This window comes from Elephantulus edwardii, unplaced genomic scaffold (genome assembly GCF_000299155.1).
Source record: "Elephantulus edwardii isolate Elephantulus edwardi_28Jun2011 unplaced genomic scaffold, EleEdw1.0 scaffold00076, whole genome shotgun sequence".
Lineage (NCBI taxonomy): Eukaryota > Metazoa > Chordata > Mammalia > Macroscelidea > Macroscelididae > Elephantulus > Elephantulus edwardii.
In genome coordinates, this window is record NW_006399826.1 from 4,724,793 (window position 1) to 4,738,226 (window position 13,434).

Genomic DNA, 13,434 nt, shown 5'->3' on the forward strand with positions numbered 1-13,434 from the left:
CCAGTTCTGATTAATCTCCTTTGTCAGTATGTCCTTTGCCATTCCCTATCACTCCTCCCTGAGAGAGAGTTCACCCTGATTCATAAGGAAAAGGGGACAGTGTATTCTCTTAGCTACTTCCTGCTGAAAAGGGATGCTGTAGGTTTCAGGGTGAAGATCTTCTCTCACTACTCTAAACGGCCCCTTTGGCAATAGGAAACATGTAGACTATTGTGGAGATTGATTTTAGAATTTAGATGCACTGTTAGCAGTTGTGCTTAGCCATACATGTTTATATCCTTGAAGATGCATCATGAAGTGTTGCAGCCTAGAAGACACAAATTTAACAAGTTAAAAGTACATCAAAAAAGCAATAATATTCCAAGTAGAGGTTCTAACAGTGGCACAAATCAAGTTACAGAGAGAAGGTAGTTTTTAAAATAAAAGGCTTATTGACTAGCACTTTGTCTATTATAGTATAAAGGTTAGGAGCCACAAGATGTAGAAGCTCAACTATGTCACTTATTGTTCTTAAGTCCCGGACCAAATTCCATCTACCACTGGGTTGTTTTATAGCTCGGAAGTCCACATGCAAGGCAGAGGTAAAGTAAGGAACTGCTTATGAGGTTTTCCATCAATTCCAACAATTAGGAAATAGTGAGAAGAGTTGGGACCTCAGAAGGCTTTTAGGACCAGATAATGGGCTCTTGTGTCCAGGAGAAAAGGAATATACTTAGCAGTAATATTAATGCTCACCCACGGCTCTTCTGGGAGGTGACTCTTCTTTTGAAGTATGATGTCTTTTTCCAAGGATTGGCCCCTTCTAACAACATAATCAAAATTTGTGAATCTAAGCTTCATCATTCTTGCCTCCAAGGAGCACTCTGATTGCACTTTTTCTAAAACAGAATTATTTATTCTTTTGTCAGTCCGTGAGATCTTCTCCAGCACCCAACCCAAATACATCTATTCTTTTGTTGTTATCCTTAGTTGTTGCCCAAATTTCAGATGCATAGCAAGTAATTGAAAAAAAGACCGTGGCTTGACTCAGATATACCTTTATCTTAGTTAAACTGACATTCTTGGTTCTTAACACAGTGAAGAGGTCTTTGAAAGCAGATGGCTTAGTGGCAGGGAGCTGCATTTCCAACTCAAAGGCATACACTTTTAAATCTACCAGCTGCTCTGTGGGAGAAAATGGACAGTCTCCCTTGCAATTTACTGCCTCTGTAAACTTGCTAGAGGGTCAGCCAAAAGTAGATTCTGACTCTTAGGTACATAACAACAAATGAGAGATGACAAGGGGTCAGAAATTTTTCTAAATTTTCTTACACATGTGCAAATAGCATTTGGGTTTAGTCATGTGTTATTGGCTCTTTATTTTCTCACTTGCCCCCTCAGTGACTCCCAAGACAAACCAAGAGTCTTTCCAATAAAACTTCTAATTGAAAAAACACATAGCTATGATCTGATATCCTTTTTACACTATTGAAGAAGTACTTTCAGTGCTTCACCTAAACAGAGAAATGTGATGGAGAGCTTTTCCAATTCTAGATATTTCCATCATGAGAAGGCAAATCATGTGATTCAGAGTCACCTTTTTTATTCCTGTTCCTGTGAGTTATCCGCCGCCTGTGAGTGTGATTCAGCAATGCTGTATTTTGCAGAAGCTCTGCCATCCTACCCAAAATGTAAAGAACCAGTATGCCATGTTATCTTTTTTTATGGGTTAAGCCTGTGATGTAGTCCATAGAAAGTTGCACTGCCAGTCCAAAGGCTGTGCCTTTCTAGGGGTTTAAACCCACCACCATCTCTTTAGTAGAAGATTGGCAGCCTCCTTCAGTTTGGTTTATAGCCTTAAAATCCCAGTAGAAGGTCAGCTATGAGGTGATTACAACTTGGTGGCAATGAGAGGGATGAATATAGCTGATAAAAGAGAAAAATAAAGAAGAGAAAGGTTTTCTTTAAAGCTAGGAAGTAGAAATTTTATGAAGCAGGAAGAGAGAATTTTAAAATTTTAGGGACCTAAATGGCTACATTATTTGGCTTCAACTATATGTAAACCAAGAGGCTGTTGTGTGGATAAAGTAAAGGAATATTGTTGGCTTAAAGTTTGGAAAGGTGTGCGTCAGGGTAGTATCCTTTCTCCATACTTATTTAGTGTATATGTTGTTGTTAAGTGCCATCGAGTTGTAGACGACTCACAGCAACCCTGTGAATGAAAGTCCTCAACACTTGTGTGACATTCATCCTTTCTACAGGTTCATAGGGTTTTTGGAGGCAAGCTATTTACGGAAGTGTATGCCACTCTTGCTTCCAAATACATAGTCTTTCCTGTTACTAGCTATGCATCTGAGACCTGGACAGTGAATAAGGATGACAGAAAAAGAATTGATGGCTTTGAGCTGTTTTGTTGGACGAGAGCACTGAACATCCCATGAACAGCCAAGAGAACGAATAGATATGTCTTGAAGACGGTGGAGCCAAATTGCTCTTTGGAGGCAAGAATGATGAGGCTTCACCTCACATACTTTAGACATATTGCTAGGAGGTACTATTCCTTGGAAAGAGATATGATGTTGGGAAGGTTGTACGGTTGGTGAAGAAGACCCTCAACCAGGTGAATTAACATGATGGCTGCTGCATTGGGCTCTTGTGTGTCAGGAAGTGTTGACGCAGGACAGGTCTTGGTTCAGATCTTTTGTTCATAGGGTCGCTATGAGTTGTACTCGACTCAACGGCACCTAACAACAACAACACAGCATCAAGTCAGAACCATTGCATAGCTTACCCTCCATTGGGTTTTCAAGGGGGTAAATCACAGAGGAGGATTTGAGAAGCTGGACTCTGAAGAAAAAATGTGGCATCAGGATCAGAAGAGGATTCATTAATAACCTTCATTATGCAGGCGACACAGCCTTGCTTGCTGAAAGTGAGAAGGACTTGAAACATTTGCTGCAGAAGGTTAAACACTGTAGTCAATGTTTAATGCATCTCAACATCAAGAAAACAAAAATCCTCACAACTGGACCAATAGGCAATATATCAGAATGGACAGAGAAAGATTAAGACTGTCAACGACTTCATCTTACTTGGGACCACAGTTATTTCACTTGGTACCAATACCAACATTCAGGAGATCATGAGATGCACTGGGAAAGTCTGCAACCAGGGTCCTCTCCAAATTATTGAGGAGTAATGATGTCAGTTTGAGGACAAAGATGTATCTGATTCAGGCCAGATCTTATCAGTCACTAGCTATGCATCTGAGAGCTGGAGAATGACAAGGGATGACAAAGACATAATTGAACTGTGGTGTTGGAGAAGAGCGCTGAATATACCATGGACTGCCCAAAGAACAAACAGATATATCTTGGAGAAAATGCAGCTGGAGTGCTCCTTAGAGGCAAAGATAATGAAGCTTCTCACATACTTTGGGCAAGTTGCTAGGAGGTTATTCCTTAGAGAAGGACATCATGCTTGGGAAAGTGGAGGCAGAGCGAAAGAGAGGAAGACCCTCAATCAGGTGGGTTGACACAGTGACTGCAGCAGTGAACTTGAGTGTGTCAGAGATTGTGACCACCATGTGAGAATTGATTATTGGAGGGCATATGCAGAAACCAGACTAGTTAAGATGCTATTGCAATGAAATTGCTAAGAGAAGAAGGGAAGTTGGGTCAAGGGACAGTGCTGGCAGTGGTGAGACATGGTTCAACTCTTGATATCTGTTAAATGTATAGTCAGCAGAATGTTTTGAATGTGCACTATGTTACAAACAGGATTCAAGCATAACTTCATCATTTTTGCTTAGGCTGCTAGAGCAATGAAAATGCCATTTTTGCCATTTACTGAGATGGGGTGCTCTGCTAGTCTTCAGTACGGCTTGAAGCTCAACATCAAGAAGACAAAAATTCTCCTCACTGGGCCAGTTGTCAGCACCATGATAGATGAAGAAGAGATTGAGTCTCCTGAATTAATCACTTTCAGTTGTAGATGCTGAATTTTGGTTCCCTTGCCTTATGTGCCTTAGAAACTTTCAAAGCTCAATAATTGATGTCTGAAGGAATTTAAAATTTATGATCACCCCACATCCACTGCCAGCAAGTCAGTTCTGACTCACAGGGGTCTTCCATCACATTTCTGATGCTGTAAATCTTTATAGGAAGAGACTTCCCATCTTTATTCATAGAAACAGGTAGTGGATTCAAACCAGTGACCTTTCTGTTAGTAGCCCACACTGTGCCACTCTTGTAATAAGCAAAACATCTTGGAGCTGTGATAATGAAAGTGCTGTTGTAGAGAGCTATTAGATGTCAGCTAGCAGATCAGACTGGCAACACCATCTTAACATTCCTGAATTCCTTTTCCTTTTTTTTTTTAATTTATTCATTGTTGCACATCTTCTCTTCTTCCCTCCTCCTCCCCTAGCCTACCTCACAATACACCTCTTGTTCCAGATTATTCTCTTAGATATAATGCATAATCATATGTTCCTTTCAGTTCTTCCCCTCTTCAGTTCTAATGCAGTGTTCATTATCTCTCCTTTCCCCATTCTTTCTCCAGCACCCCCATATCGGTCCTATTTTATAACAGCAGTATTATGCAGTATTTATTGTTTTGTAACTGAGCTATGTCCCTAAATGTAATGTCTTCAAGGCTCCCGCATGTTGGTTTTTTGTTTGTTTGTTTTTTGAAGAGGAAGCATTTTTACATTTATTTAGGTCTTTTATTGTGTCTCTCAGAAATGTTCTGCAGTTTTGGTTTTTTGGTTTTGTTTTTGTTAGGTCCTTTGTGTCTCTAGTTAGGTTCATTCCCAAGTATCTCAATTTGTGTTTGGCTATTTGGAAATGCTATTGTTTTCTTGGTTTCCTTCTCTAAGTTCTCTTTGTTATTGTAGAGGAATCCCACTGACTTTTGGATATTGATCTTGTATCCTACTACTGTGCTAAATTGGTCTGCTAGCTCTAACAGTTATTTTGTTAAGTCCTTGAGGTTTTCTGTATGCACTGTCTTATCATCTCCATATATCAACACTTTAATCATCACTTTGCCTATCAGGATGCCTTTTATTTTCTTCTTTCGTGCTATTTCTCTAGCAAGGTCTTCCAATACAGTACTGAATAGATGTGGTGACAAGGCTCCCCGATGTTGTGTAATGGTTTACTATTTGATTGTTTTTTCAATGCTGCATAGTATTCCATTGTGTGGATGTACCATAGTTTTTCTATCCATTTGTTTATTGATGGGCACTTAGATTGCTTCCATCTCAGGGATTCTAGGCATTTCCATAAGTGTTCCCTAAAAAAGAGTTGCTATTACAAGGGGTGAGACTGAGCTTAGGTAGTGACATTTATGACATATTAATAAATCATTATTCCACCAGCTTTTAAAAATTTTTTAATTCTAGGAAGAAAATAGTTAATGATTGTTTTGCCTGGAAATGTTGGAAAATAAAATGTTAATTTAAAAAAAAAAAAACACAGGAAAAACTTCGAAATTTTCCAGAGCATTTGGAAAAAATTGCTTTGACACTTCCTTCCTGGAAATATAGTAGAAAATTATCAAATTGTGAGCATAAGTAGATTTAGATATACTATAGTTCTGAATAAAATTTTGGTTTTAGAAAGAAAGCTATCTTATTATATTGATTTCTTTCTATAGAAGTGTTATGATTTTAGCCTTTCTAAATTTCTCCTTTTGAAATTCAAAATAGTTCTTTTTATCTTAAATGCCTTTCCCTTTTAAAATATCAGGGTTTCTTGGGACATTTTATGTATGCATTGCAGAAGGATAAAAATTGCCTTTGTGTTTGTATGATTGACTTGCCCTCAAACAGTGTTTGTTCTTCAGAGAGAAAACCCATCTTGAAATTATTTATTCTTCATGCCTAAAATAACCTCCGGTAATAAAAAAAAAACTGGAACATTTAACTCCTTGTTCCATAAAGGCTAAAAACAGAAAAGGAACCTTTCAGCAAAATGTATATTGTAAGATCTCCCACTTGGGAATAAGATGAAAGTTTTATGGAATAAAGCCTTCTAAAATTGTATGAAAATAGTTGTAATATAATGATGAACTCTAAAACAGTATTGATTTAGTTACACTTGATTAAATTATTTGCTCTCTAGTTTTCATTTTTAAAACAGAAATCCCAATATAACACAGTGATTGAAGTGTTTGACTGCTAATCAAAAGGATTTAAACTTACCAAGCATAATGTTGGAGAAAGATCGGGCAGTTTTCTCATGTAAAGCCTTTGCTGTTATGTACCATCTAGTTCAACAGCTGTGAACCCACTTCTATCTTGAGCCAACCTCATTGTCTCTGACATACCTACATGCATTACCTCAGTCACTGAATTAATCCATCTCATCCAAGGTCTTCCTCTCTTGCGCTGGTCCTTCCCCCTTCTAAGCATGATGCCACTCTTTAAGGACTGGTCCCTCTTTGCAACGTGCCCAAGTATGTCAGATGGAGCTTCAGAATCCTTGACTCCAAGGAGCAGCCTGGTTTCACCCTCTCCAGCATGAACCAGTTTGTTCTCCTAGCAGACTATGTAAAGGTTTACAGGCCTGGAAACCCTGTGGGGCCCTTCTACTCTATGCTGTAGGCTCACAACGAATTGGAATCTACGTAATACCAGTGGATTTGGATTATTTTTTTTAACCTTTAGTTACACATTTCCAGGTTAAAGAAAGCTACAAATTGGTGACAATAGCATTTTGAACTTTGGATAATTTTTGGTAATATTTTCCTTAATGATCTCCTGCATAGTTTCTGATGAAGAACAATCAGTAGTATATGTTCCAGGTATGACTGTCTTTATGTTAATGTGGCAAGCTTCCTTTGCTCATAGTGTGTTAGGAGAAAATCAAACATTAGGGCAACTTTGTTTTTATAATTGGATCATAGCTGTCCATCAGCACCTGAATTTTGTTTTTAGAATGTTTGGCATGACCCTTTTAAGGCTTGAAGTAATGTCTCTGTTGCTTGCTGGACAAGTCAGCTTTTTTTTTAAAAAAAAATAATAATATAAAGTTTTTCTTTTATACTGATTTACTTACACAGTTCGTATATATTATTTTTGACAAGTCAGCTTTTGATGCGGTTGTGGAATACTTTATTCATGTATTAAGGACTGAGAAAAATCCTTCCTTTAAAAAATATAATGAAAATAAAAAACATGAAAATAGCCCAAATTTAATATTTCAAAGAAAAGTATATATACTTATTGATACAGAGGTTATATAAGAGATTCTTTAAAGTTGATTGGTTATTATTAGATGAGTAGAAAAATTGAACCTTTGGAACCACACTAAATAAAATGAAGAATAAGACCAATAAAATCCTCTCAGTTAAAGTATCTCTCTTATGTTGTTGTTTATTGTTTATTGTGAATGCTCACAGCATTTCAATGGAATACTTGGTGTATTCCTTTAAAGTAACCTTTTCATGGTTCATTGTTTTGTTAGGGAAACTTTAAAAGGAGTTTTATAAAGTTGTACAGTTCCCTCTCAGTTCTCATAAAGCAGACTATTAAGGAAGAGGCTAATGCAGAGAGAGTGTAAGACAATGAGAAGACATAATTTTGAAATCTTGTTTGATGGAAATCTTTAGGAGTTACTGCAGAAAGAACTATCCGGTCAAGACACAAGTTGAGTCCAAAAGCTGCTGCTAAACCTAGGATTTCCAGAGTGGCTGCTCCTTCAGCCTCCATGGAGTCTTTAAAAGGTGCAGGAGATTCAGCAAGTGAACAGGTCAGTCATTTGTTGTGCTTTTCTCTGCTCTTAGAGATAACTCTTATTCTGTTCTATTTAGTAACTGTGATAAGGTAGAAGAGCCCTGGAAAGTGCTCTAGATAGTAAGAAAACCTTATGACAGGTTTTTACTTCTTTAAAGAGATTTGATGTTGGTTGATTGGAATAGAAAATATGCAGATTATCCAAGAGTTGGTTTTTTTGTTTGTTTGTTTGTTTGTTTTAAATTTTGTTTGTGTGTATATGTATGTGCTGTCAAATCGGGTCTGACTGATACAGGAGGAGATTGCCCCTCCTTCTCCATCAGAGCATCTGGTGGATTCAAACTGTGCACCTCTGGTACTGCAGTGCAGCTTCTTGCCACTAGGCCACCAGAGCTCCCTTATCCAAGAGTTTTGTTCTAAAAATATCTAAGCTTACCTCAAGTTTTAACTAAAGAAACTAGAGTTTTGTTATGGCTTCGAAAACCCCAGTCTTGCTCTCTGTCAAGGTAAGATATATAAATTTGGTAACAGTTTTTTCAGAAATCTTTTCTATTTTGTGAATTTGTTCCTTGATGATACATTAAGCCCTGCTTATAAGATAGATGCTTTATTAAAAGCAAATTTTGTTCTTTTGCTGAATAAAACCTTAAAGACTCTTACATTTTCTGGACTAGTCATTAATCTCCCTAATCTTTACTTCTTTAGTAGTGTCTGTACATGTCCTGTTCTGACGCTTGTCCTGTCTAACTCGTTTATTTTGTGTTACTTTGTTTTGATTATTTCTGCTACCAGAGTTTAAGTCACAGTTTGACAGCCTGACGTGTGGGTTGAATCTTGCCCTGTGCTTTTAATATAATTTTATTGAACACTGTCTCATACTCAAATCTTTATATGTCATTTATAGCTGCTTTCTTATTACAGTGACACTTATTAAGAGAGTGTGTGGTCAACAAAACTGAAAATGTTTACTTTTGAACATTTAGAGAAAAAAGAGGACATTTTTAACATCTAGTTTGTTGCTAAAGATTATGTTTACTAATTTACATAATTGAACTGTGCTCACTTGACCTATTTGTGTTAACTCTTATCCAGATCTGAATCTACCTCACGCTGGGGTGTGACTGGTTTACTTTGTAAGTTCTTATTCTAAATTGGAAATGTTTGCTTTCTTGGGTTTTGCATTTTTTTGTTTGCTTTTTTTCCTTGTACAATGGCCAGTATTACTTTGAGCGATAGTTTTCTTTTGAATTAAACTCTTTATTTTATTCTGTTACCTCATTTGTTGGTTTAAGTTATATTTTACCCATAGTTTAAGAATCTTTCAAAAATATACTCATTTCAATATTTTGTGATATTGTTTTATACATTTTACATCTACCTTACAGAGTTTTTTTATCTTTGCTTTAAACTACATATCTTTTTTAAAAAAATTGAGACAAAAATTTACATATCATACAATTGACTTTTATGCAGTCCAGTGGTTTTGTGTATCCACAGAGTGATAGATTATCTCTACGAACTAATTCCAGAACATAGCGTCACTCCAAGTGAAAACTTGACCCTGTCGATGTCTCTTCAACCCCTCTTGTTTTTAGACAATGAGATATGCTTCCACTCATAGCAGCCCTATGTACACTTTCTCCAACATGTATCTGTTTAGTCTTTTGGCCATCATTTTTTGGTGGTGATGGTTGTTAGGTGCCGTCAAGGCAAGCATGACCCATAGTGACCTTATGAACAAAAGATCTGAACCCTGTTCTATCCTGCACCATACTTACACTTCCTGACACACAAGAACCCATTGCAGCAGTCACCATATCAGTCTACCTGGCTGAGTGTCTTCCTCTGCTTATCTGACCCTCCACCCTTCCTAGCATCATATCCCTATATAGCACCTCCTAGTAACATACCAGAAGTGCATGAGGCGAAGCCTCATTTTTGCCTACAGAAGGCACTCTGGCTGTTCCCTTTCTAAGATATATATCTGTTTGTTCTCTTGGCTATCAGTGGGTTGTTCAGTGCTCTTCTCTAACACCACAGCTCAAAGGCATCAGTTCTTTATCTGTCATCCTTATACGTTGTCCAGCCCTCTCATGCATAACAAGTAATTGGAAGGACGATGGCCTGAATCAGATGCACCTTAGTCCTCAAGTTGACGTCACTGCTTCTCAATAATTTGGAGATGCTCTTAACTGCGGATTTTCCGATTGCAATGCATCTCCTTATTTTGTGACTTCTGGTACCACAAGGATGTTAATTATGGATCCAAGCAAGATGAAGCTGTTGACAGTTTCAATCTGCTCTCCATCATAATACTGCCTATCAGTCCAATGCTAAGAATCTTTGTTTTCCGGACATTGAGAGGCAATCCTTACTGAAGGCTGCATTCCTTAATCTTCTGCAACAGGTGCTTCAAGCCCTCATTTTTAACAACGAAGGTTGTGTCATCTGAGGTTATTGATGAGTCTCCCTCTAATCCTGATGCCACATGCCTCTTCATATAGTCTAGCTTCTTGGATAATTTGGTCAGCATACAGATTGAACAGGTATGGAGAGAGACAACAACCCTGGCACACTTCCTTTCTTCCCATTTCCAAACCATGAAGTGCTCTCCTGCTTTGTTCACACAGCAGCCTACTCGTCCAGGTATAGGTTTCACATGAGCACAATCAAATGCTCTGGGATTCCCATTCTTCTCAATGTCAGCCACAACTTGTCATGATCCACACATAATCAATAAAGCACAAATAGACATTATTCCTTACTTTCAGCCAGGCTCCATCTGACATCAGCAATGATATCCCTTGTGCCATAGCCTCTTCTGAATCCTGCTTGAACTTCTGGCAGTTCCTTATCTATGTTCTGTTCAAACCTTTTTGAGTGATCTTTAGCAGTATCTTGCTTGCATGTGTTATCAATGATCAATGAATTGTTATCGAACAATTCTTTTGGTAATCCATGGCATATTAAAAATTCTTCACCAACACCACAATTCATAAGCATCAGTTAGTTCTTCCAGATTCCTTCTTCATTGTCCAACTTCCATGTACATATAAAATGATGGAAATACTATGTCTTGGATTAGGTGTACCTTACCATTTAAACTGACATTCTTGCTTTTAAAAGAGGTCTAAAGAAGTATATTTGCCCAGTGCAATATGTCATTTGATTTCTTGACTTCTGCTTTTATGGGTTTTGTTTATGGATGTTAGTAAAATGAAATCCTTGACAAATTCAGTCTTTTCATAATTTATTATGATACAGTTTCTTGGTCCAGTTGTGAAGATACACGTTTACATTTTCTTGAGCTAGAATTCATACAGAGTGCTTTAGTCTAAGAGTTTATCAGAGCTGTCTACAGACTGACCCTTCAGCAGGCTTCCAGAGATTTTAAATCACACCGGAGGAGACTACATATCTTTTTCCTGTAGAGCAGCTAGTGAATTCAAACAACTGGGCTTTAATTTGGCAGTGCAGCTCCTTACCCCTAGGTCACTAGATTTTTTTCGTTTCCTTGATGGCTAATTTTCAAGTCAGGGTTTATTCATTTGTGTTTAATTGAGAATAAATAACTAGACAAATGAAAAAACAAAATTGGAGCAGTATGCTATCATTTAAAGAGTCATGGTAGTTAAATGGCAACTGAAAGGTCAGAGGTTCAAATCTACTACACACCTTTTGGGAGAAAGCTGTGGCAGTGTGCTTCCATAAAGATTAATAAGGGCCTTGGAAAACTGTGTATCAGAAGCAGCTGCTTGACAGTGTGTGGGTGTTCTTTTAAGTTCAGGTTTCTTCTAGGCAAGAAGTGCATGACCAAACTACAGAGGCTGTGTCTCCCTGGCTGTTCAAATCCACCAGTGGGAAAAAAACGAGCGATCTCATCCCGTGCACTTTTCAGCCTTGCAAACTCAATGTCTTATTCCATAACAATGAGTTTTCATTTTTAAACAGCCTAGGGATGTGGTATAAGAAATTGAATCTTGGTGTCTTTTGTTAACTATTCTTTCTAGGACATCCAAGGAAAAGCTGTTTCTTTAATCTTCTCTAATATTTAAATTGCTTTTGGGTTGGCAGTGCAGCTCCTTACCCTCTAGGCCAGCAGACTTTAAACAAGGACAGCTCTGTCTTTCCAATTCATCTTATCTGCTGTTTGAGGCAAATTTCATGTTGCCTGCTGGACAGTCAGTTCTTTATACTGTTCACTATAGTTTTAAGTGAAGCTGATAATAATGTTCTACCAAACACAAAATATCTAAGAAATTTCACAACTTTTTATTTTTTAAGAGCTTCTTGGAAAGACTGAAAAACTGTGGAAGTTAACCTGAAGTTTTCTTTTGTTTTAGAATCTCGCCAAGGGCGGAATAAAGAGTGCATCACTGAAGGATTTATGTCTTGAAGACAAAAGACGCATTGCAAACTTAATCAAAGAACTGGCCAGGTGAGATGAAACATTACATGAAATAAGCTAATATATTGTTGATATCATGGAAGAAAATCTTACCAAAAAAAGGATTTTGCAAATATTTCTGTGATATTTTTGAAAAACCTCAAAAAACCACAAGATTCAAACTTATTCTGATTGTTTTTGTTTGGTAGAAATCTTTGCAGTATCATCTATTAAATGGAATATCTTGAAATTTTGCCCTTAAAGTAGGTTGATATTACCAGTCGAGTTGGGACTGACCCATAGCTGATCCTCCAGTGAAATTTCAGAAGCAATAAATCACATGAAAGGACATTGCCCATCTTTCTCCCATGGACCATCGGGTGGATTTGAACCATTTGCCTTTGGGATTGCAGTACAGCTTCTTAAGTCACCTGACCTCCCCAATTAGAAGCAAAGAAGTTAGAATTCATTTTACTTCAACATCTTATCAGAGAGGAACATTTTATTTTAATGTATTATAAGAAAATTTGTTGTTGTTTCAATAAATTTTCTGCCCTTCTAATAAAGAAGTTTGAGTTTTGAAAATTTTACTTCTTAGCTGTTTGGGAGCTTACTAGTGTATGTATGTATGTGTGTGTGTATATGTGTGTGTGTGTGTATATAACATATATATGTATATGATATTCTCTATATGTTTAGTTTGCTAATTTGTTTCCTCATTAGGTCTTAAAGAATACTTACTAGACGAAAATTACTGTAGAGAAATATAGGAATCCTTGGGTATTGCAAATGGTTAAAATGTTCTGTTGCTAAGCTAAACGTTGGAAGTTTAAGCTCATCTGACACACTTTGAAAGAGAGGATCGCAGATCTAGTTTTAAAAAATTAAAGCCCTTCAAGTGCAGTTCTATCCTCCAGTAGCATTAATAGCGTTCTTTGGTGCACAAAATGTTATTGTACTGAAGTCCAATTTATTTATTTACTCTTTGGTTATTTATGTTTTTAGTGTCATATTTGAGAACCCATTATAAATAGCAAGGTCTTGATGTTTACCTCCATGTTTTCCTATATGGGTTTGACTCTTTTAGTTCTTGCACTTACGTCATTAATCTGTTTTGAGTGAACTTTTATATACGCTGTGAGGAATGCATCTGACTTCATTCTTTTTTATTTGGAGTTCTAGTTATATTGTCTTCCTTTGCTGATGAGATGGTTCCCCATTGAGTGGACTTTGTTGAAAAATAGTTGGCTGTGGGTTTGTATCTGAACCCTCAGTTCTGTTCATTACATAGATGTCTATCTTACCAGTACCTCACGGTTTTGATTAT

At 37.2% G+C, this 13,434-nt stretch overlaps 1 protein-coding gene across 1 annotated transcript in view; it reads left to right on the plus strand.

Moving 5' to 3' along the window:
• Window positions 1-6,725: 6,725 nt before the first annotated feature.
• Window positions 6,726-13,434, plus strand: part of KIAA1328 (KIAA1328 ortholog) — a gene marked incomplete at its 5' end in the record, with an annotated part of 284,451 nt that continues 277,742 nt past the window's right edge. Inside the window, 3 exons of the mRNA XM_006889196.1 lie at window positions 6,726-6,789; window positions 7,597-7,736; window positions 12,064-12,158. Of these exons, the coding sequence (XP_006889258.1) occupies window positions 6,726-6,789; window positions 7,597-7,736; window positions 12,064-12,158 (299 nt within the window). The remainder of the gene's footprint in view (window positions 6,790-7,596; window positions 7,737-12,063; window positions 12,159-13,434) is intronic.